General features: G+C 35.2%; 1 protein-coding gene across 1 annotated transcript in view; it reads left to right on the top strand.

The window, feature by feature from the left end:
* The window catches only part of MALRD1 (MAM and LDL receptor class A domain containing 1), a 296,040-nt gene that overhangs the window by 56,538 nt on the left and 214,039 nt on the right, over positions 1–25,463 (top strand). The window contains exons 14-18 of the mRNA XM_052803955.1: positions 4,745–4,897; positions 5,049–5,154; positions 6,415–6,782; positions 8,412–8,824; positions 23,023–23,110. Coding sequence (XP_052659915.1) covers positions 4,745–4,897; positions 5,049–5,154; positions 6,415–6,782; positions 8,412–8,824; positions 23,023–23,110 — 1,128 coding nt within the window. The remainder of the gene's footprint in view (positions 1–4,744; positions 4,898–5,048; positions 5,155–6,414; positions 6,783–8,411; positions 8,825–23,022; positions 23,111–25,463) is intronic.

A 25,463-nucleotide genomic window follows, 5' to 3' on the forward strand; every position in this document is an offset into this window, starting at 1 on the left:
AGGATGGGAATGAAGAATACAGATGTGGAGCAGTGATGGTTTGGGAGGGGTCAGTATGAAGCGTGGCAGTAAGTGGCAGAGAACTGAGACCACGTGAGAGGACTTGGAGCAAGGAGCTCTCTGGGGAAATGAGGAAAAATGGTGATGATTTCCAGCTTTCCAGTGAGACTAAGACTGAGGTAAGGGTTCAGAGAAGAATGGTTGTGGAATAGGCAAAAGGGGAAATAAGCTGTGGAAAGGAAGAACATTGAGGAAAGAGCAAGGGCATTTTTCTGCCGGAGACCACACACACTTTCAGAATTTCTGTAGAACCCAGAAGTCATGCATCTAACTTTTCTATTTCTGTCAGCAAATGTCTATGTAATATTTCTGGGCAAAAAAAAATACATCTTGTTGTTGTATAGTTACGCCTATCTAGTTTCTTGCAAATTATGCAGTGTGACAACGAATATTGCATGAGCTTCAGTGGCAGAGAACACAGGGTAAGTAAGAAGATGGCCTGAATAATGATCATCAGATCTTATCTTTGTTTAGTTCAATAAAAACAGGAACTTTCCCCTTCAGTTATATAGAAGGAGCATTCTAACGGATGTAGAAAGCCAAGCACTTGTTAAAGAATACATAAATTTCTCTAATTTTATTTCACCTGGACCTGGGTATCCAACAGCCTAAATCACCAGGTTATTGTGTTGTTTAAGAGATTTAATTATCTTCAGACTTCATTAACATTTTTGAATGGAGGAGAGATTTGGATGTAATTTGCTATCTTTCCAATGAAAACGTCAATCAAATGTAATTTGATTATTTTGGAGGCTTTTATTACTTTAGGACTATTTCCCATATCAATACACTGCAATCACTTACTTACATTCAGAACCTGAGAAGCATTTGCAAATGACAGTATCATATGAATCAAAAGATTTCCAGAAAATGTCAGGTTTAATAAACCAGTGGTTTTTGATGCTATTTCACTTAAAAATGCTGTTAATGAAACTGCCTTTAGTTAGATAATTGCATATCTGCCTCACTGCACAGAATGGACTGCCGTCAAAATCAGCGTTGTGTAGTGAAGATTATTCTGATATTATTTAGAAAATGAAATTGTAACTATTACATGTGACAATACAGTTATTTTTTGTGGGCAATATTTAGGTTAGATGCATTGTTAGAAGCATTGTTCTGGAGTGCTTTGTTTCCTTTAGCCATCCTTACAGGAGATTACCATATCTGTCTGTCCTAAATAAATGTTGGATTTAAACTGTGATTTCGTATATATATGAGAATATCATCATGCAAATTAGGTTAACATTCAACTTTTTACTCTAAACCTTTATGTGGAAGTAGGTTTTTTTTTTATTTTTTTTATCCAAAACTACAGCGTATAATATTTGGGGATGGAAAGTGAGGTAAGGGAGATCTCGAACTGGAATTTTGTAAAGATCAAATGTGTTTGACCTTCAAACAGCGACTTGGTTTTTGTCTTTTTTTCCAGTTAGCATTGCTTATTACTGAGGAACTTTTGCAATATTTCTTTTTAATTGACCACTATTCATTTTTTTTACTGTAGAAATGAGACCAGTGCACCTACAAAGTACAGTGTTGTTTGAATGTGTATACATCATGACATTAGCAAATAGTAGCTGTGATAGAAAACATGAATATGGGAAGGCAGATGTAACACTTTTCAGTGTGTTTGTATTATACAAGGGGTTAAAATATTTTATTAGTATGAGTATGTCCAGAGTTAAACTGGTTTTCATTCCTAGATTTGAAGACTGTCTTCTTTATGACATCTAGCTCTAAGTTCCTAAATTTATCTTAAAATTACTGATTAAAAAAAAAGCGTAAAGTCTATTGGCATATTTGAGCCTTTTTAAACAACCTTTAAGTAAAGGAAAAAGTTGTAAGCTAGTAATGATGATGATATGTCTTCACCTGGATTTTTTTATGGTGTATTCTGCATAAACATACATGGGCCAAGAGACAGGGAGAGATTTTTGCGGGATATAGAGATTGATGAACTTGCAGTCTTGTAGAAATGCTGATGTCTTAACGTTTGTTTTTAAATACAGTTTTCAGCAGGACTTCTTAAATTCTTTTTTTGTCTTGTGGTAACAAGTCAGCTCAGAGAAAACTAAGTCTGCTGAAGATCTAAAGGCAGCTTTTTCAAAACATCAGTAAAGCCCATTACCCTTAAATGCTATGCTCACATTATGACTTTGGTTCCTTCATGACTATTGAGGGAGCTTGTTAAAAAAGATGCTAAAATGGGCAGCAAAGAAAAATATATCCATACAGGTGGCATGGATACTATTAGAAGTAAAAAAGCATCAAACAAATAGCTGAAGTAATGTCCAAATGAAAAAGGTAGAAAAGATGACAAATTTTGGTAGGTTAAATGTCAAAACACAGTAAGGATGACAAAACAAAATTTAAGAAAACTAGCAACATATTCCTCAAACACATGAGGAGAAGACAGCCTGGCAGAGTTTATAGGCCACTTGATGCTTAGAGTATAAAGAGAGCATGTAAGAAAATAAGAAATAGGAGAAAGGCAGAAAATAAAGTACTAGGAGAGAAGGCAGATTAGTTTGTGTGTGTTCACTGTGAAAGAAACTACAGAGGTACCCAAGGAACAGCCTTTTTTTCTGCATAATCTGTCTGAAAGGGTAGTGCCAGTCAAAGAGGTTATGGGACAATTAGGTAATTGAAGTGTTATCAAGCATCAAGAACCAAGTCCATTTCACCCAGGCTCTACAAGCTTGCTCTATTCTTGTATCTTCCCTAGGTGTTAAATAGTTGGTTTGAGATTTAGTTGAAGGTTTCAAGGTTATTCTATCTCAATGTATTCATCCATGCTTAAGTTAAATGTATGGTCTGGTGCATCCTTTCTTTTATGTTTTGTCTCTGTTACAAGTTACAGATGCAAGAAGTCTGGGCTCAGACTTAACAGTTTTATCTTGTTTATTTGCCTCTTTTGGTGTAACTATCTGTGTCCAAGGTTTGTCATGTTCTTTGTTGCTGTTCTCCTGGGAATATGGACAGTTTCTTCTATCAAGCAAAAAGCAAATCAGAAATAGCTCTCCATATTCTTCTATCATTATGTTCTGTTGGTGGATTTTCAGTCATTGCCATCATGACTAGATCCCTGAATATTTGCAAACATTTTTGTCTTCATTTTATACTATCAAAACATTCTATCAAAAAATTTCTTCCTTCTGTTTTTTTGTCACATTTGAGCTACATCTTTTTATCATTGACATTTCTGACTCACATGCACCATATGTATAGTGAATTCATATTCTATTTGATCTCTTAAATGTTATTTGGTCTTCCATATTTGTGGAATGATTTGTTTTCTTTGAAGCAGCATTAACAACAAGGCCGAGTTGGATGACGCTTTGAGCAACCTGCTGTAGTAGGTGTCCCTGCCCATGGCAGGGGGGTTGGAACTACATGATGTTTAAGGTCCCTTCCAACCCAAAAAATTCTATGATTCTGTTCTATGATTCTAACTGTGGATTTCTATGTGCTTTGCTTAATAATCCACAGAATCTTGTCTTTTTAGAAGCCCTAACCAAAAATAACGCTAACTTGGCTGATTAGTAATTTTTTCATTCTTTCTAACAAATTATGTATAACTTAATGTGACACAGTTCTTAAGAAAAAAATCAAAAAACCTCCTATATCTTCCATAAATAAACATTTATGTAATCATATTCTCCAAGAGACTGTATTTGATTCTGAAATATGCATTTTCTATTCCTTAATGATATGGCCACTGGAACTTATGGTAAGATGTTATAAAAGAATGGTATATTCTGACAGTCATGTCTGAATTTTTTTTTTATTTATTCTGTATATATAACTAATAAATTATTGCTTAAAGAAAATCTTGAAATAATTTTCTTAATGTTTTCCATTAAAAGCCTGTTATAATTACAGGACTCAAAAATACCATTTTCTGATTTAATAAGCATTTTTTTTAAAGTGCAGAAGAGAAAACCTGATGTTTCTTCATTTTAACATAATAAATATTTGTCAATTTACGTTTGCTCTTACATGACACCCTTCTGCTCCTTTCTTTCCTTTATTTTGCATTATACACATTTTCTAAAATATCATTGTTCTTTTAAATGAAGACCTGAAGAATGCAGCTTGAAAATGTTTTTCAAATCTTTTTCACTGCAGTAATTTGTGTTTCAGAGATTTCCTCGTTTTACCAATATCATAGTGTCTCAGTAATACCTGATATTTAACTTAATTCCTATTATAACTAGAGGAAGAGTTTTGTTATTATTGGCATACTTGCTGAGATTCAGGAAATAAGGGATTTGATTTCTGGCTCCAGCATCGACTCCCTAAAAGATCTTGCAGAAGGCTTGTTACTGCTCTGTGTGCTTTGTGTTCTTGCTGTGTAACGTGAGGATTGTGAAGTCTGTTTTCAGCGCCTCCTCACCTGCTTTGAGTGCTTTGGCTGCAGTGCCTTTAGAGAGCAGGACTTGTTTTACTGAATACATTGCATATAATGATGTCTTGGTTGTTTCTGTGGACCGCTGTTTTACCCAACTGTTTTAAAACAAATCCCCCACCTTGTACTCTGCCTCCCCGCGCCCTTTTCCTAGACTTCTTTCTAGAATATCAGTGACTTATTAGAAACATTTTATTTCCTTTTCATACTGCAAAGCTTGTTTAGCTATGTTATGTACAGAGAATGAGTAAAATGTCTCTTACTTTGTTTCAGCTGCTGTATGTGACTTTGAAAGAGAGAGCTGTGGCTGGATTGAAACTGCAAATGCAGATGACTTTGACTGGGTAAGAAGTTCCAGTAGTGCTCTTGCACCAGCTTTTCAGAAGCAAGCTCCTCTGCAGGATCACACCTGCAACAAATCTGAAGGTAAGACAAGCCAGGCCTAGAAACAGAGAAGTGGAATAGATAGACCTGCTTTTTAATTAGATTTTAAGTGGAGGCCATGAATGCTTTGAAAACCCTTAGAAACACTTTCTTTCTTCAACCTGAAAAGTTGTTTTCTGTTTTATTTTGATAGGTCATTTCATGTTCATTCTGAAAAACAGCAGCAGCATTTCACAAGTAGCTCAGCTACGAAGCCCAAAGTTCAGGCAAACTGGATCAAATTGCACATTGTCCTTTTGGTATGAAATAATTTAGATTTCAAATTCATGGATCATCTCACATTGCTTCTCTTGGACTGAAATTGAGGTTATAGTTTGAAATAGACACACCTTCCTGTGCAGTATTTATTTCTTTTTATTCTTTAATCATATAGTCTTCATTGTGAACAATATGCAGAAATAAGCTGAAGCACTTGGAGAACAGAACTGAAACATGGGAAGACTTTGTTGTCACGCTTTGAGCAAAATTATATTAAAGGATTACATCTGCATACATATAGACAAATACCACAATCATTTTGCTAAAATTTCTACTTTGGTTAAGTAAATTTGAAAATGTGGAATTTTGTTCAAGAACAGGAAACCATCCAAAAATCTAGTAGCTCCTTGAGTCACCTAGAGTATCCAAAATTAGATTGTATCATCATTAAGCAAAAGCTCCAGTACAAGAATTGGAGTTTTGCTTCCAATCCTTTCTTTATGTATATGGAAAACAAAAACCCCTTTCAGTTATTATCTTGTCTCAGTCTTTGTGCAATCTTGTCAAAGAGGGACAGAAAAAGTAAACTGTGATAATTTGTTTACTAAGGTCAAAAGTAGTGCTACTGTTTAAATAAATGTTTGGCCTGGCTTATTATTAAGTGCAGTTTTTCTCAGTAATGTCAAATACATTTGCCACAGGAAGAGGAAAAATCTTTTTATCAAAGACCCAAGATTTGACGTTGGAGTGTAGGTCTGGAAATTACAAGTTATTGGTCCTGTTCCTGGTTCTGTTCCCAGTTTTGTTGTATGACTGCTCACCTAAGTATTTATGATTTTTAAATACTTTGAGATTCTCCAATAATGCTGTAAAATGCAACATGTTAACAGTAACTAGCACAGATAGGTGTACTTTTGCATTCAGTAAGTGTTCTGGTTTTCTTTCTTGAAGCTTTACAATTATGTATTAAATTAAATTTATAAAAAACATATTATGTATCTGAGTGAGCAGTGTTCATTGCTTAATATGAAAGCAAATGTGTCTCTTCAGTTATGGGGTTTAATTTAATAAAGTATGCTTCTTCTCTCATAATCTTCGATTCTTGAAATAAGCCCTAGACTGATACAGCAGCCTACCCTACCATCATACAGAAAGTGGACTGAATTACAGATAAACCGGAAATAGGGACTGTGGAATTCCTATATTTCATGTAGCTCTGACAGAAAAGATACTGGCCATTATATGTGATGTTGACCATACTCATTTTTTGCACCCTTAACTTCTTTTTTTCATCATTTTAGGTATTACAATTACGGACGGTCAGTTGGGGCAGCAGAGATGCAATTGCTTGTGGATGGGCTGAAACAGCCTACTGTCCTTTGGAGGGCATATTACAATGAGGGAAATCAATGGTTGAAGGCAGTCATTCAGCTTGGACGCCTTCCACGTCCTTTCCAATTATCACTTGATAAAATCAGTCTGGGTTTTTATGATGGCGTCTCAGCAATTGATGATATTACATTTGAAAATTGTGCTCTTCCACCTCCAGCATTAAGTTGTGAAGGTGCTAATCGTTTCTGGTGTAGAGACACAAAAGCATGTATTGACAATTTATTGGTCTGTGATCTTGTGGATGACTGTGGGGATGGATCAGATGAAGACAACTGTAGTAAGTACTTTCCATTATTGCTTACTTTATATCAAACCAAAATTTACTTGCCAAATTCATCCCTGGAGTAAAAAGCACAGTACTGTTACAGCCTATCAATGTCACAGCCAGTGACGATTCAACTGAATATAGTTACTGGTGAAACAGACTGAAGATTTTTAACTTAAATGCATATGGTGATTTACAGCTGCAGGTAAATAGATTTCAATCTCCTTTATCCAAATGAGTCGTATTTCTTTAACTTTTGTAAAACACACACATGCATTGCAAGTTTACTTTAAAAGAGGGGATTCACAATCTGCCAGTTCATTTGGATTAACATGCTGTCTTTGGTTATACTGATGGAAGTACAGTGGAAGACGTATATGGACTGAGAGGAATGTATGTCCTATCTCTTTTTATGACCTATATTCTATCTATAGAACATTAAAATATCTGTACTAGAAGATATTAGTCATGCTGGGCATAATTGTCCCTTTCAAAGAAAGAACTTGTAAGTACTGAGGAAAGCTGTGGGTCATTCACATTTTTGACATTCACCTTGCAGTGCTGAAAAGTGCTGTTGATTTTCTTCCCAAAGCATGCATTCATCCATTTTAAGAACTCAAGAACATTAATGTAAAATGAAATTAAATAGCAGTTCCTTTTTCACATCCTGAGGTAACTAAATTATGCAAATCACAATGAGTCTGAGAAACGGGGGACACCTTACATGCTCGAGGGGATACCAGCCTGTACTGATATTTGCTGAATATCAACTTAAAACTGATCTGAATTTAAAAGAAAGTGAAGGCTTTCCAGCCTACTTCAGTTTTCCCACTTGTAAAATGTCTATCTTGTTTATAACCCGTTTTGAGATGTATAGTAAGAGAGCACTATATGACTTGCAGTTTTAAACATCATAAAAAATAACAGCTTAATTAAAAAAAAAATTGGCTATTATGTCAGTTACTGTTTATGAAGGGCAGATGCAAAGATGATATGGAAGTTCTCCACCTTTGATACGCATTTTATTTTTTTACGATAGAAGTAATTGGTCTAATCAATATATTTTGCCTTGGTGTCAAATAATAAAGTGCAGCTGTGTTATAAATGCCTCTTGAATTTAGCTTTGATAAAGCTATCATGTTACTATTATTGTGGATAATAAAGATCTAAAACACAACCCATTTTTAGGACTGCTTCTGCCATGCAAAAACATATTAAGTCACTTATTGCACATACCTACGAGACTATATCCTGTGGTTTATTTCATCCAATTAACCTCAGTTTTAACTCCTTCACTCAGTTAAATTTCAGTTAAAGAACTTTGCATGCTTTAATTATAAAAATACATACATTTAATAATATGAATAATAAAATGTTATTCACAGTTCTGTTTATGCAATAAATTAATTATGTACAGCTTGTCAGATATATATCGAAAGAGGAGGTGATTAAGTAAAGATTTATTTTTCTCTTTTGTCCAGGCAAGGGTATATTTATTCTTCAGAGAGGAATTTTTGGAAGGAGAAGAAGATATGCATTTTTTCTCTATATTAGAAATTTTTGCATGGAGACAAAGATATTAAAGCATGATCACCTTTCAGTGCTGATTTCACTTGACAGTCTGTTCTGTTTACATTTCAGACCCTGACCTACAGTGTGACTTTGAAAATGGGCTGTGTAATTGGGAGCAGGACGTTGAGGATGACTTTGACTGGATCAGAATACAGGGTCCAACCCCCACGGTTAATACAGGCCCATTGAAGGATCACACAACAGGCACAGCCAGGGGACACTACCTCTACATAGAATCCTCCGAGCCACGCCAGTTCCAAGATAAAGCAGTTTTGCTTAGTCCTCTCTTCAATCCTTCTGGCAATGGAACCTGCATTTTCCGCTTTCATTATCATATGTTTGGAAAGGAAGTTTACAAGCTGTCAGTCTTCCAGAGAACTGTGAGTAATACCAAGGGATGGCTATTGTGGTACAAGTTTGGAAATCAAGGAAACCAATGGATCAGACAGACACTCTACATCAGCAGCTCTAAGCCATTTCAGGTATGATCCTTCTAGGTTGCGAAGTGCTTATTTGCTGCATCGTAACACACTGCAAGTATAAAAATGACTGTGCAATCCAAAAGGTATTTATAACTGTCTGATCAAATTTACTTTGAAATACATTTGTAGGGGGTTTTTTTGACAAAATATGTCTGAAATATTTATTTTTTGTTGAATTTACTTTCCCCCCTAAAACACTTGATTTTAATGTTTTGAACAGGAACCTGTGGCATTTAAAGTAGATGCTATTTTTGTTTTTCAAGTGTTTGGTGAAACAAACTTATCTGAATCTGCTACAGAACAGCTTGGCAAAAATTCTGATTCATTCATGAAAAAAGGACTGTTAAAAAGAATATCCTCTTCTCTGCCTTACTTTTCCAGAGTTACGTGTTATTCTTTAATTATATAATGCCAGAAAAAATATCAGTTCAGAATGTTTGTGTGCAAGGCTAGGTCAACAATCAAATATCATTTGGAGAAAGATATGATTACAGTAAGTTACAGCTACAAATCTTGATTTATTTTCTCACCTTTTAAAAATTGTATATGTTATTTACTTTTCAGTATGTGTGATCTGTTTATTGTGGTCGGGTTAATGAACCTGCAGGTTTATTAGAGGAGACATTAGTTCACTTGACTGCCAACTGGTCATAAAATTAACTTAAAAAAACCCCAAAACATATTATAAAAAGGAACACCTTCCATTTAAATCTGGTATAATGCAATATTTCCTTTAGATTGTCCCACATGTATTTCCCAAAAGATTATGTGTAGGTAGAGAGAAGTTCTATCCTCTTTGGAGGAAAAGGCCTTAATATTACTGCGGTTGCACGGAGGCACCTGGAAGGAGAGTGCTCATTTTTTGTCAAGACCCTTTGTAGAAACATAAAGGAGTATCAACAGAATGCTAACAAGGCCTCTTTTTTTTTTTTTTTTTTTTTTTTTTTTAAAGTAAGAAAATATATCCTGTGTCTGGTAGTTTGTCTAAAGAACTATAAACACACATGTCCTATATTTGACCTCCTGAGGGTTGGCAAGGTCTGTTCAGTAACTGAAAATATTTTTAATGTGTTAGTGTTGTAGGGTTTTCTATTGTACTCGCCAAGTTCTGTGCAGGGAATGCAAGGATCTTATATTCTTTCAATGTATTTTTGTTTTCCATAGTCATTTTTGAGGGGCATGAGGTGTAAGGTATAATTTGATAGTCTGTTCTGAAGAAAGAGATGAAGATCTGATGTTCATTATTGTGTATTGCATTTCTTATGATGGAGCTTGCTGTATCACAACCTATGACCCTTGAAAACTCAGAAATTTTGAAGAGAACAAGTTGTTATTCTGTTGCTAGTAAGTTGCCAGGTGCTGACCTCTTTCCAATCTTCCTTTTAAGTGCATAGTGTTTGGATACTTCCAGGGCTAAAGACCTGTGAGTTGAAAGGTCTTCACACTCTGTTACCATTTTTTCTCTGAAGTATTTCTACTGAGATGCCTACTAGAACAGCCTCTCAGTTAGTTTTGGGCTGCCTACTGGCTGGGTAACAGTATTAAAGTTGCAGCCTCTATGTTTACTATGTTGTGTTCCTCACAGCCTATAAAGTCAGTGGTTCAGTGTTTTCACACCACATGCTTAAAGTCTTGTAGGTCACCTCCATGCTTCAAAGGATATGTTTAGATTCACTTGAGAATGGATTTTTGTTTTCCTTGGATGTCTAAAAATAAGAAAGAACTTTTAAATGATTTTCTGTTCAAAATACATGTCTTGACTTCCTAATCTTCTCTGTGTCTAGCCAGAGCACCTTGTCAGCTGTTTTAGGATTTTCAGAGATTCCTATTGAATAAAAAACATTAGACTCTAGGACCAAAGATGGCTTAAGTCTTTGTAACGTAGACCTTTGTTTTGCCTTTTCTCTTCTAAATAAGAGATGATCATACCTCTGTGATAGCTGATACCACCTCTTCCTCTTTCATCCCTATGTAAGTCTGTCATTTGTTTACCACATTCCAAGAAAGAATCACTATGAATAGTAAATCCCTCAAATTCACATTTTCAGTTTATGTACTAGCATGAGATGCCAACTTCGGGAGCATATAAACAATTGTGCCTATATACTAGCTGTTAGGAAAAGAAGGACTTAGCCAAAAATTCAAAGCAGCAGAGAAAGATACTTGACTACCTCTGGAAAGCCAGATCCCCTTCTGAAAGTTTGGAACTCTATAGACTTGAAACTGTAGGGCCTTTAATTGAATGCTCTGGCAGAAACCCAAAGGGAACAGCACATGAAGTCTTCCTTTGCTCACACCAGCTCCCACTAAACCTCAGAATCTCCAATTTCTCAGGAAACCTTTGTTCTAGCTGCCATCAAACCATGGCTGAAGTTTGTTGCTGTTCCGTCAGATGGTTTTACATCAGAGTGTTTAATGTGACATCAGCGAGCAGAACATGAGTAGCTGGATGAGTGAAAAGGGAAATTTAGAGGTAAATTATTTAAATGAAAGGAATGCAGTTTTCTGAGCCAAAATTAAGCATCTCTCTCAAATACTAATACTGACAAGTAACAAAACTGGTCCAAAATATACATGCTTATAAAACTCAGTTTTGCAGCTTTAGTAATCTAGAGTTTCCCTTTGAATTCAGAACTGGTATGACACAGAAATCTGCAAAGGATTTAATAAACTGCAGGAAGTTATATTAAATTTTTTTTTTTTTTGGTAAAAAAATTCAAGTTAAAAATATATTCCTTTTCAAGATATTCCTTTTTTACTATATGGGATGCTTGTTTCAACATGAAAAAGAATAGGCTGTTGAGTGTACTTGTCTCCTTACTTGATTTACATTTATTTTAATCTCCCCGAGAAGTTTGCTTACATGTCTTTTCCTTAAAAGTACATTTGAAAAGTTAGTAAAATAAGACTCTGTCCATGGTAGCCTACTTATATTGATGATGAATAGTGTTTGCTTTTATCTACCTTGAATAATCATAATACCTGAAATAGTTTCTGCTCAGAAGAAAGTGCAAAGATTCTATTTTAATATCTTAGGTAAATGTAGCTGTCTTAGCTTGCTCTATTCATTCAAATTCCTGTAGATACAGAAAAAGGAAATGGTGATATTATGTGAACAATCACAAAATTCTGTACCTCTATCATTTTGGGCAGTGTAGTATCCTTTTAGTCATGATGTAAATCATATATCTACCATGTCCATCATAAGATATCTAGAGATACTTTACTACATTGTAAAACACATTATGAAAAAAGAAAAAATAATTACCTTTACCCCAATCCAATTCACTTTTTGCTCATCTGCAATGTGTATATTTATCTCTGTGAACAAAGATGGTTATAGGTCTTTGATACTCCAAAGCATAAGTAATACATAAAGGACTCTAATATTCTGTGATGATTTTATAATGATCAGTCTAGGTTTTTTAAGTTGGCTGATATTAAACTTAAAAATACAAATATGTTGTTTAAGTACAGGATTAATTATTAATGCTATATTGAGTATAATTACTAAAAATCTTAGTATTTTGAGTATCATATATAAAACCTTACATCTCCCTTCAAATATAATACTTTATCCCTTTAAGTGTGAAAAACAAGGACCAAAATCAGAAGAAAATAATAACGAAAAATTATTGAAAAATAATTATGCAAGTTTATATGCAAAATAAATTTGCAATTAAGTAGATATAAAATGCATTTGATATTTTCCTATTTTACAAGTTGTTAAGAAAAGTAAACAACCAAATCCACTGTAATAATTTTACTCTTATTATCAATTAGGTATTATCTTAGAAAGTAATGGAATATTGATTGAAAATTAGAACGATACATTTGCTATGAATATAGAATAGCACTATGTTCTGCAAAGACAAACACAAGCCAGCCTTCTTTCTCCAGCTACTATTTTTAGTACCTGTTGTGCTATTTTTATATTCTTCTCAGTGTAGAATCCAAACTGTTGTATTTTAAGGGCCTGATTCTAAAACATGTATGCTGACTATATTGATAATGGTGCAAATTAGATTTCTCAAGCTCCTGAGCAGCATTTTAAACTAGATATAATGGTTTGGAATATGACCAAACATGGGAAGACAGATGGCTGAAGCACAGTGGATGTCTGTCTTTTTTTTCGTACATTGCTATTTGTACCTTTGACACTCTAACATGCTGTTTTCAGGTATAGTGGTTGCACCATTCATTGCTCATGATTTAAAACAAGACAATTTTGTATATTCAAAGTTTTGTCAGTTTGGGGAAAAAATACTTTCTGTACTGAAAAGGACCTCTGTTTTGTTAAAGCAAAATGTGGCCTGTGTCTTTGCATACTTCTGATTTTCTGAATACCCCCATCTCTTATTCAGGCTGAGCTATCACAGTATAGGCTGACCAGTCCTATTTTAGATGTTCTCACATAAAGGACTTTGATGTTAGAGCATTTTACTGTGGGTTGTAAACACATCAAAAAGAACTAACTTAGTTGTCTTGTAAAATCATTTTGTCTCATTTGGTGTTACATAGCATGATGTGAGTTGTCTCTTGCAGCATCTGCAAGGTAGAAACGTTCAATATGACTGTAGTTACAGCTTTTGTTGTTATTATTGTTGTAAATCCTAGAACCCCTAGGGATTACCACATGCCATCTCCCTTTTAAGTTCCTCAGCTCATAGGATCTGATGTTGTAGCTGCCTCGTGCTGAACTGGGAGGCACTCCCTGTTACAATCGCTGAGCATCATTTCTAGATCAGACAGCAGGAAATATCTCTGAGAATCATTAGGGTCACCTTTATTCTTGCAGACATGAAGCAATGAAAGCCAGCCTTCAGGAAGGCTTTGTTTTACTTTGCTACAGCAGGATTTACACTGAGTGAAGCTTTACAAGTGTCACCAATCCCAACTTAGACAGCCACCTTGGAAGTTTTACCCCTAAGAGCTGTTAGTTGTCTGTTGAAGAGGAAGCCTTGGGTCACTTCCAAAGAAATCCTTAATGAAATTAATATATTTCACAATACTTTGGATGAAAGAGAAAATTACTTCTGAAATTATTTTCTAAGTTAGTCACAGTGCTAATAATGTATTATTTGTGATCTGTGACAAAATCATCAAATTTAGTATCAGTTTTATAGCCGTTCAGATGCGAAGGGTGAAGTGTTAGTCATAATTAGTTCCGACACATAAATCCTCAAATATATTTCTTGAATGGTGCTAAATCAAGAAACAACTTTAGTTTTTTAGGAGCAGAATTTGTCTAAAGACAGATAAGAATCTAAAGGAAGTTTTCTTCATTTCTGAAACACTAGATTAAGGTGATTGTTTTGTCTTTTAATACATTCATTTAAATCTTAATTTTTCATCTTTTCATTTCTGTTATGGAGATATAGGGCATATTATACCTTTTCTTACAAATATTTTCAAATTCAAAGGCAAATATCTCACTCTGAACACATTTTATTTTCAATTACTCTTATCTTTTAGCCATAGAATTAGTTGTGGAGGCGCACAGTTACAGTTGAGTTTTTAACTTTGATTATAGGGTTACATTAGGTTTTCCTTAATTAGACCCAACTACTTGTGTTATGGTTTTGGTATGCCCTTGACATAAGATCAGTTTGGTGTCAAATATATGTGTAGTAAATATACATTATTTGCACACAGGCTCTTACCATTCATCTAAAAAGAGAGACAGGAAGGGCTAAAAAAATGTATTTAAGGTACTACCAGGTAGCTGATCACAAATCACGTAGGCAGTATCTACTTTCGCATCCTCTACTCGCTCCCTTTTCATTCCTCAGTGAGATGAGGTAGTGATTCTTCTTTGGGCATTCTGATGATCTGCTCTGTAATAAGTGAAACAGGATCACAAAGCTCCCTCTTCAGTTATTTCTGCAATTCTAGCTGTTTCTTGCAATTCCTTTTCTGACAAGAGAGCAGATTGATCAACACTCTCACCCTACCCCCCAACCATTTCTGTAATGAAAAACTCAGGGTACTAGTGGAAAATGGACTTTTTGGCATTATTCTACTTCACAAACTATTCTTAAAGTGGCTTTGAGTTCAGTTTCAAACAAAAAGCCTGTGCTATGGCAAATTGTGAGGTTTCAGAATTTAGTGTTTTTATTTCATGCATCTCTAGTGGTGATAATTACATTTCATACATGAATAATATAGCAGGACTTGTTATAGTAGACTAAATACCCTTTGTATCAATTTAAGAAAAAATAATGACTTGCTAGGCATCCTTGTCAGCTAGAATATCCTTGAAGCAAGAAAATGTCAAATTTCATTTCCTACATAAGAAGCATCAGAGCGATTGAAATGACAGTTCTAGATGTCATATCACATTTCACAGAACCTCTGAGAGAAATTTTTAGTGGAGTTTGTAATGTCAATACTTTTGTAAATCGACTTAAGTGTGGGAGTTTTTCAGTCTCCCCTGATCATTAACTGATAAGTGTCAGACTGAAATTCTGGACTTAGACTGATGTACCCCAGAAAATGGAGCTGACCAAACTTAGCCATATTCTACTTTGTGCATGCAGTGTGACTGGAAGAGTGCACATACCTTTTTATTGTCCCCAAAATAAGTACTATATCCTAGTGTGAAAAGCAACGTGAGGACACCATGTTTCAACCTGTTATAGTTGCATATCAGCACATGCAGCTAGGAATTATCCTTGCCACTCACAGTGTTGTTAGAAGGAAACTGGTTCTGAACAGTTTGTAGTCTTTCTTCTATATATCCTGAGGAAATTAAAAAAAAAAATTAATTGTGTATTTGCTCTTACATTAGAAACATTAAGCTGAAAAAAAAATCGAAGCAGAAATGTTTGACCCTTTCTAGAATACCTGGGTAAAGTGTGCTCCTCTTGGAAAGGGAGATGGTTGAGATGTAACAGAAACATCAAATCAACAGTGTCATAGAGAAGCTGCATAGAGAATGACCATTAATGATTTACCTGAATACAGAGAATGAGAGGTATTCTGTGAAATTATTAGGCAACACAATCAAAACAAAAGGAAATAATATTTTAGGATGGTCTGTTGTACAATTCATTGCTGAGGGATGTTTTGGGCACAAGGAAGTATGAATGGGATCAATAAGTATCTTGGCAAATAATCAAAAGAAAAGTCTGTTAAGGGCTACTAGCACAACAGTGCAATGAGGCTATAACCTCCCACCTGTGATATACTGCCAAGAGTTTGGGAGCTATCAACTGCCTGCCTGTTTTTTTCTCATTGTGGATGTGGCAGCAGTCCACTGGGAGACACACACTGCAGTTTGCTGGACAGCTGACCAAACCTCTGGTACATCTGTCCTCATGCTGTGAGGCATTGTGCTGCAGACAGCTTTCAGTGCATCAAGAGGCTCACCCTTTTTCATATTCTAACTATGATTTGAGATTTTTCCACAGTTGCTTTCACCCTTATTGAACCAGGTTTATTGTTGTCAAGTGTTGTTAGCCTTCTGCCTTGATTTGTCTGCTTGCTTCCTTGCTCAGGGCCTCATTCTCAGTGTGTGCTGACATACCAGTAGGAGTTTGTTAATGTTTAGTTGGTCAGATACATATCTTTCATTAAAATCTGGTGTTGAAGTAGCTCTGAATTTATCAAGGACTTCTCTAAGATGTTTATTACACTTCAATGCCCACTTGTGATCATTTTCCTGTTATTGCTTTTGATCTATTCTGTGGTAGTAATTTTCATACAAAGGTTTAGTCATCATGGATTTCCACTCCGGCAACAGGTTCAATTTCAACTTTCAATTTGTCATTCCTCATCTCCTTCTCCTACTCTTCTCCTTTGCACTTTCCCTAATAATCTGTTAAGTTTAGTATTCATGGATTCTTTTTTCTTCTTTTTTTTTTTTTTGTCTTTTAAAATTTACCACATGCTTCTGTTGCTTCTTACTTCTGCAATGCTACTCCAGATACATGGATATTCAGTATGAAGTGAAATACAGAGAACTTACATCTTGAAAATGTGTGTGGTGCAATGCAGTATATCTGAAAGGCAAAAGTAGTGTGATTTTTTAAAAGTAATTTCTAAACATCAGTATTGCCATTTTTGACAAGTGGATTTCAGAGCACAGAAAACAGCATGAAAACAAGGAAATCACATGAGAAGCCAGGAAAATATATTGTCTATTGTGCAAAACTTCAGGGATAATTTCATTATTTTAGTTCTGCTCTTTGGGAAAGAAATTGCCCTTTTTTTCAGTGCTATTACACTACTTAATATCATGAAGCTCTAATCCACTCTGTGGCAATAGAAATGATTTATTCTTTGTGTTATTGTTTTATTGGTATGCAGTGGAAGACTCGTCATGATGTCATCAAGTCACAACGTATGCACAAAGGGGACCAAGAATAAAAATTTCTAAGCTATCTTAACAAAGCGTTTTCCAGTCAAAATTGTCTTCTTAATTTCACATCTGTCATTGCCTTGCAATTTTTTTTTGGGGGGGGGGGGGGGGGGCAGGGGGGGAACAACAAAGGGGGTGGGGGTGTGTTTTTTACCTTTGTTCACTATTTACATGCAGAAAGATCAAAGGAAATTGCACAAGATAAAAATAACCTTTCTATACACCAGTGAACTGTCAAGTACTGCCCATGTTTTAAATACGGAAAACCTGAAGTAATTAAAGGGTTTCACCACCTTTCACAACTCACAACCCACCGAGAGACTGTGTTGAGTCATTTGAACTTGAGGGGAATCATGTAAAGTAGGAATTTTGCTTTCTTGAAAATTAAGAGTAGTGTCTTAAATTTGCTATTGCTATTACTATATTACTTATCAGGAATTGCTGAACAGGAAAATGAGACTTGGATAACTTTGCAAAGAGAAGGAAAATGTTAGTGACTTTTTTCTCATTCCTTTACTGGATCTAGAAGCCATCTTTGAAAAGGTAACAAGAAGATCACAGGAAAGCAGTACTTCATTGAAGTTTTAATCATGTCTCCTTCCATAGTTCTATGCTTTACATCAAACAGAGGGTTTGTTTATATTATCTTTTATAATCTTTCTATGTTTATTGAATATGCTTATAGCAGAATTAAGAAACAATGTAGAAATTCTACTGCCACTGAAGTATATAGCAAAACTCTCGTTATCTTTAATGATGACAGGATTCATGGCAAGTCATATGTTCTGATGATATCCCTATGTTATTGTTTTCTAACTTCGGGAGATTAAGGCCATATGTGTCGATGCAGGAGCAGCAAATGTGTATAATTTACTATCTCAGTCAGGCAAAATCCTTTGGATAAGGAAAGGTCCACATCTTTAGGCAAAAGATGTAATAGTTATCCTCTTGCTCACTGGCATTTGCTGCTTAACAGATAATTGACTCGGTTGCTGGCACAAATGTTTTCATAAACATTGAAAAGAAAGTGATGCATGTCTTCTCTCAGGATACTCCTTAGCTCAGCATGGAAGAATTGCCTTAGCAGTAAGCATTGCATAGATCAGGTACAAGTCTGCCTATGAAGGCCCTATTCAGGCTTCTCTGGATAGTGATGTGGAGATGTCTTTATGCAGCCCTTGACATCTTGACATGCTCCAGCGTACCAGAGGGAGGGACAAATGTACTCAGGTCATAACAAGGCACCCTGGTCAATGTGGGACACATCTTTTAGGAACATAAGTCCTAGGAATTTGACATAATAACTCAGCCAGAATCCTGTAGTTTTAATTATTTATTTATTTATAAAACCTGTGGAAACGGTGGTTCGGAGAAAGAAAGAATCTATGTAGTGTATAAGTGAATATGTGTGTAAGCTGCTGAACCTGCCTACACCTGTCATGGAAGATCACCCCAGCAGCAAAAACACACTGATGGTAAAGGAGTGGTGATGAGTTTCCATCTGAAAGTAGTTCAGGGTACTACAATATGATTAGAGTCAGTAAAGGCTGATCATGACAGAACATCATCAGCCTTGCCATCGCTTTGTTATTCTCATACTATAACTCACCCACTTTCACCTGTGTGTATCCTTGTCAAAACAGCCTATCAGTTAGGTCAAGCCTTTGAGTCCTTAAACTGTCTGCATCATTAACCAAAGGCTATCAGAAATGACTGATGCTCTAAAAAACCCCCTAAATTCATACATGAACACTAAAAGGACTTGTACCTCAGATGTGGGAAAAATTTACAGTATCTTTTGGGGTTTTTTTGGACTAGATTTGGCCTTGCCCAGTTAACCATGGATGTTTTAGTATTGTCTGTGAGTATATTCTTATCTGTCAAGTATTTTCAATACTTAGTGATATTTAAGTAATTAAAAAAAATCATCATCCATCCTCTTTAGGGAAAGAAAACATTTACATTTTTAATATTACAAAAAGTAGAATTGCTAAAAGCTATAAATGCATTTTTGGGCCTCTGTAGCCAACTGAACAGAAATTAAATTAATTTAGAGACTGAAAAATATCTTCAGATTTAAAGGGGGGGGTGGTGGTGTCCATTTTTCTGTGTTTTTTGTGGGATTTGGTTTGTTTGGGGTTTTTTTAAGACTTCATATTTACAATCTGGGTTGCTTTTGAAAATAATCTAATTCTGCCATAATCTTTTGAAATAAAGGAGACTTCTGTATATCTTTGTAGATGAAGTCAAAACTAATCATGACCTTAAATTGGATTAAATAAAGTTTTATGATTATAATTACCAGATAGATGTTTCCCAAGTGGGCAGGCTAACCTTGTTGTTTTATACAGCCAGAATCTCAGAAATTTTTATACTGACTATATACTACTTTTGCAATAATTCTTCCAATGTTAATATTACAGAGTGAAAACAGGATCTTGTCTCTTGAGTGAAGTTTTGTGGCCTTAATACAGCAAAGTACTGAATCCCAGAATATGTAAACAGTATCAATATTATGCTTGTCAGCAGTCCCACTGACATCAGTGAAGAGTCTGAAACAAGATAGAAATGTGATTCTTCCCTGCACTTTAGAGAAATGCTTGGAAAAACATAATAAATCAGCATGAGGGTTCACAAGCTCATAGTGAAGTGTGATGAAGTGCTTTACTGAACTAGAACTAGTGTTTTTCAGTATCTTGTAAAACCAAGCACTGTAAAACATCAAATATTTGACACAAGATTTTTCACATTTGATGTGTATAACCTTAAGATCATTGGTAAGAATTTATCTGGACACCTGTGTGAAAGGACTTTATTTCAACTTTTGAGGTTGAGACATTAACTTCTAATGCGTTTTTGATGGACACAAAAGGAAGGGGCTGATGGGCTTTGAAGACGGGCAGTGGAATCTCGAGCTTTTCTATGTGTATCGTTAAAATGTTGTGGTGACCTAATGTTGATAATCTTTCCAGAAACTGATGGGCTGTCTCCACTTGTGCTTGCTTTTGGGGGCAGAAGGGCTCCACGCTATGTGTAGTAGCCCTGACTGCCCAGTCATTCCCCCCATGAGGGGGAAAGCTGGAACATGCGGTGGCACACCTTCTGCCGGTGCACCCAGGATTTTGTCCAAAGAGAAACCATGGTGTGGAAGGTACAGAGGAAAAGTTTAGTGCCATGTCATCAGGATGCAACTATTGGATGCCTAGACGAGAGATTTGGGAAATGGTCTCAAGTCTCACAGTGCCTACTCCTTTGATGGCAGCTGAGGAAGCAGAGAAACAGAACCAGGGAGGAATAAATTACCATGTTTGGACTCACTTATCAAAGAAACCAAGAAGTCTTATTTGACATGAATTAATAACTCAAGAAGTCAAAATTAAATCTAAATTTCTTAGATGTGTTTTAAATCTCAATTTTTCTGAAAAAAAAAATTGTGTTTGCTTGGTAAATAGTTTCCCTTTTTTACGTAATTCTTGAGTTGTTATTATAGGAATATGTTCATGTGTTCTTGAAAAAATTGTCCTACAGTGAAGACTTATTGTGACATGATAGTTGGGTGAAGATATCTTGAAAAAAAGGAGTTTTGAAGCAAGTAATTTTGATATGGATTTCACGCATTTCATGGTTCTATGGCTTGGCCTTTATCTGTAATTAAAAAAGTTCCATCATCTCATAAGAAATTGGTTACTTTTCTTAATGAAAGTTATGAGACATTTTCCTTTCTTTATGCAGAGCATTAAAACATAGGAGTAGTTTACTTCAGAGATATGCAGTGAAATGTATATGACTTTGAATCCTGCATTTGCTTTCAGTAAGCTATGACAAAAGCTTTTGATGATGGTGTTCTGTTGGCTATTTGTACTATTATCCACTTGTGGTGTTGTTCTTTCCTCTTCAAACCAAATCACATGGTTTCTTGCCAGAAATAATCACAGCAAACCTAGTCAGAATTAGCATGCTCTAAGTACTAATAACAGTAACACAGCTGACACTTCCTGTGACAAACCTGAGATACTGTTTGGCTATATTACTAGGTAAATACATTTGAACTAAAATCACTATTACGTAAACATTCAGAAATCTTCAGAATTTTGAATACCTCACAGTTTTTGGAATTAATTCCATTCTAGTTTAAACTATGCTTGTATAGAAATTAAGACTTTATTTTGCTAACCTTCAGTGGGAATTGGCTAGTGGCAGAAATGAGCATTATTGTAAAAATGGAACGTTTGTACAGAACAGTATTACCCATTGTAAATCCTCTATTAACACTTGTCATAATGTTCCTTCACCCTTCAAAAACCTATTTTGTTCAAAAGCTTAAGGGATCAATCCTTTTCTGTATACAGAGTGTCATTCTAATACATTTTGCTTTTCATGGAGTTTCTTTTCCCCTTTTTTTATGTAGTATACCTTTTGCTACATTTATAGATATCATTGAGACTGGATCTCTAGAGCTCTGAAAATTGGAGAAATTGGGAACTATTTATCCTCATTCAAATAATAAATGAGATGTGAAATGAGCTTCATGGTAGATGAGTTCCCTGGAGGTTGTTAAATAATAGCTTATGAAGTTTGCAGAATTTCAGCTGGCAAATTCATTTAAGTGGTCAACGTTTAACCACAGCTGCAGAGAGACTAGGTTTTGTACTGCAGCACTAACTCATAAATAGTTCCTGTTTTCAGTTTTAAGTCTATACCTACACTTCCGTTACATTTTCTGTGTTACCGAGTTCATGCTATATACCAAAGTGTCAGAATCCCCAAGTAAGAACCTAAATAAATAAAATAATTAATCATTTAGGTGGGGAGATTTTAAGTGATACAATCATAATCATCATCATAACAATAAAGAGGTATTCTGAATTGAATTACCCCTGCAGAACTGTGTCCTGCCACTTCTATCTTTGTATATTTTTATGCTCTTAATAAAAGTATTGCTTCTTAAGGTGCAGGAGTGCAACCTCCTCTAGGGAAATGTTGGTGGAAGATGATACGCAAGATGTGTAAGATGTGCCATAAGTATTTAAAAAAAAAAAGGGGCAAAGAAATAACTTTAACATTTGAATTCCATTGGATCACCAAAACCATTTATTTATTTTTTTTTTAAATGTATGCTTTGAGGAGGCTTTCTTTTTTTTTTATGAATAAGTATCTATAAATTAGTTAAATTAAGAAAATTCTTACTAAATCTTTCCCTAATCACCTGCTTGGATTTTTACCATTCAGCAACAGTCAGAAGAAAAGAGGCTTATTCAGTCATCCAGAAAGTATTTCACAAATACTAACCTCTCCCATTCCTTGGCTGTAGACAATAATGAGAAAGTAAGCGTATACGGCATTGGCAACCCTAATGAAATAATAGAATATTTTTCTTTAAAAGGTTTCATAGCACATCTTTAACCTGCTTAATTGTTTTCATCACAGTGGGATTTGTATAAGGGTATATAATTTATTCACATGAATGTTATTATAATTAATCATGATTAATGTTATTACAATAAGTACCAAAGAGGCTAATAATAATATGCCACTTATGATAATGTCTTGCCATCATTTTATATCACAATCATGTTTCAGTGGATTTACACAATTGTGAAGCCAACCATTCTGTTATGGTTCACTGTGATTAATGTGACCACCAGTGAAAGCTGATAATAATTAGTCTCTTTCGTAAAGTGTCACTAAATAGAATATATCCCCTAGAACAAATTTAATCTCATTTTAAGTGTGAAATGTGGTAAATGACTCCTCTGTCAATTGATATGAAATATTTAATGAGAAGTGGAAGTCTACTGTACACTGAAAAATGCTTTTGTAATTCTTGTTTCCCTAGATCTTGGTGAAAGGTACTGTAGGAGATGGTTTCACTGGAGACATTGGACTTGATGACATGTCTTTTCTAGACTGTACTCTTTACAATGGTAAGAACAAGTGTACACCCCCTAGCTGTGAGATGATTCTTTGCTGTCATTTGTAAATATTTCTACTGGAAAAGCAAAAACCGGATCAAACTGCGACTCATGCCTGACAAGGAAATCCAGATTTGTTTCCCTGCTTCTCAGACCTTAATATCCAGGCATCAGCACAGAAGTTTCTGCTGTGCCCAAAAAGTCCAAAAGAGACCCTCAGTAAGAAGTGTGCAGCTTCCAAACTCTTTGAGGTCTTGATTCTTAGAAGGAAAAAGAAACTTAATTATGTGTAAGTAAACTGACCTTTCATTCAGCAAATTCAGTTTGATACAGCCTTCTGCATCCCCCCAATAATTCTTAATGTATTTACTGTGCCAGTTGCTCCCACATTACAGCACACAAACAGTTCAGATGACAGAGCAGCCTGTCCTCAGAAGTCATTGCTCCTAGGGTTGTACAATGTCTACAGAATTGTAAAATATTATATCCCAAAATACATGTGCTTCAAGACACCAGATTCCAGACCTGTCACTTTATCACAGAAGGGATTTTAAGAGGACTAGTGTTAGCTGCAGCAGGTGTTACAGTGTTGCATACGGTGTGACAGTTGATGTACAGTCATAATAGGGCTATAGAACAGCAAACAATTCAGAACACTGCCTGAATATTAGTATCCTAGCACTAATTCTAAAACACCATAGTGCAGATGCATTTTATTCTGCTACTCCAAAAATTTCTTGTAGATATAATTAGGTCTACTAGGAATATCAAGTGTATATGGCATGTTTCTTCTGCAGGTAATTATCTCACATTTTACCAAGTTTATAACATTTATTATAACATTTTGAATATAAAGGTTTTTGTACATACTCAGTTAATGTACAATGCCTTATATTCGAGGAAGAAAACCTTAAAAGAACTAATCAGAAAATCCCTACATGTTTTGAAATGAGATATGAAAAAAAAGTTTTAAAAATAAACAAGAAGAAAGTTGGAAAGTACAGAGGGTCAGAGTTTCAAAGTTCATAAATAAGAAAAAAGCAGCTCATTTTGTGTGGAAAGATAAAACTAAAATACTGAAGTATAATGGTAGACAGCTGAATAGGAAACAGTTTTTGTGTTCTGTACATTTTTAAAACATTTTTAGTGTTGAGAGCAATTTTTGAGATACTCCAGAGTCCTGCCTCTATTTTACTCCCTCCACACCATAAAAAAATCCCAACAACCAAAAAAGAGTCAGAGAAACTGTGGAAGCAGTCTGCAAAATAGTTAATAGCTATGACATACCACCATATTTAATGCAAGTTCGATCAGGGAATAAAGCAGGGCTCCCATGTCCCTGCACCCTAGAATTAAGCACTAGCTGACCAGTTGCTCTTGTTCCACTTCAAATAACCAAATACTGGCCAGGGAGAGATGGACTTGATAGCTTGGTGGTAAAGTCCTTCAACAGTAATATTAAAGATGTCAAAACTTGGGCATACTGCTTTGATGCCTCATTTGAATGCCCTAACCAAAGACTATTCAATGATGCTTGCTCTGGACAAAATGGTATTTCATAAATTATAGAAAATGAATTATTTCAAAAGAGAAAAAGGAGCAGATTCTCCTTTCTTTTCAGGTGTCATGAAGGTTATGGTACTTCAAAAATTTCATAGAATCATAGAATCATTTTGGTTGGAAAAGACCTTCAAGATCATCGAGTCCAACCATTAACCATGCCCCCTAAACTGTGTTCTGAAGTACCCTGTCCACTCGCTTTTTGAATATCTCCAGGGATGGTGACTCAACCACTTCCCTGGGCAGCCCATTCCAATGTTTGACAACCCTCTCAGTAAAAAAATTTTTCCTAATATCTAACCTAAATCTCCCTTGCCTCAACTTGAGGCAACATTTCTTCTCCTGTTCCAGTGGATTGGGAGCACAGACTTGAATGTGGCATTTATATTTAAAAATTTCTGACCAATAAGGTCCTTGCTATTATTATGATGTGTAGATACATTTATTCTATCATGCAATTATTCCTTCAAAAGGTTCCTTCCCCTAAATCTTTCGTTTGAGTCTTAGGATATTATGGGAGTATCATTCATTTGATTGGAGTATAATCCATTTGATGTCATAGATGTGCTTTCTACCTTACAAAATAGAAATGGCTCCTGCTCGTGGGGAATTTATTATCAGTCTTAGTGCTCCAGGCCTCAGGGGAAAAAAAAAAGTTCCTTGCTGTCCCAGACACATTTTATATAAAAAGTCTTCACGTGTACTTTTTAATTAACTCAGGTGTATTGCTCAGGTGCATTGTGCACTACAGCTAATAATTTTGTTAATGATTAAATTTAAAAAAGGAGTTATATAATGAAAATTC

Source organism: Harpia harpyja, chromosome 1 (assembly GCF_026419915.1).
Source record: "Harpia harpyja isolate bHarHar1 chromosome 1, bHarHar1 primary haplotype, whole genome shotgun sequence".
NCBI classification, from domain to species: Eukaryota; Metazoa; Chordata; class Aves; order Accipitriformes; family Accipitridae; genus Harpia; species Harpia harpyja.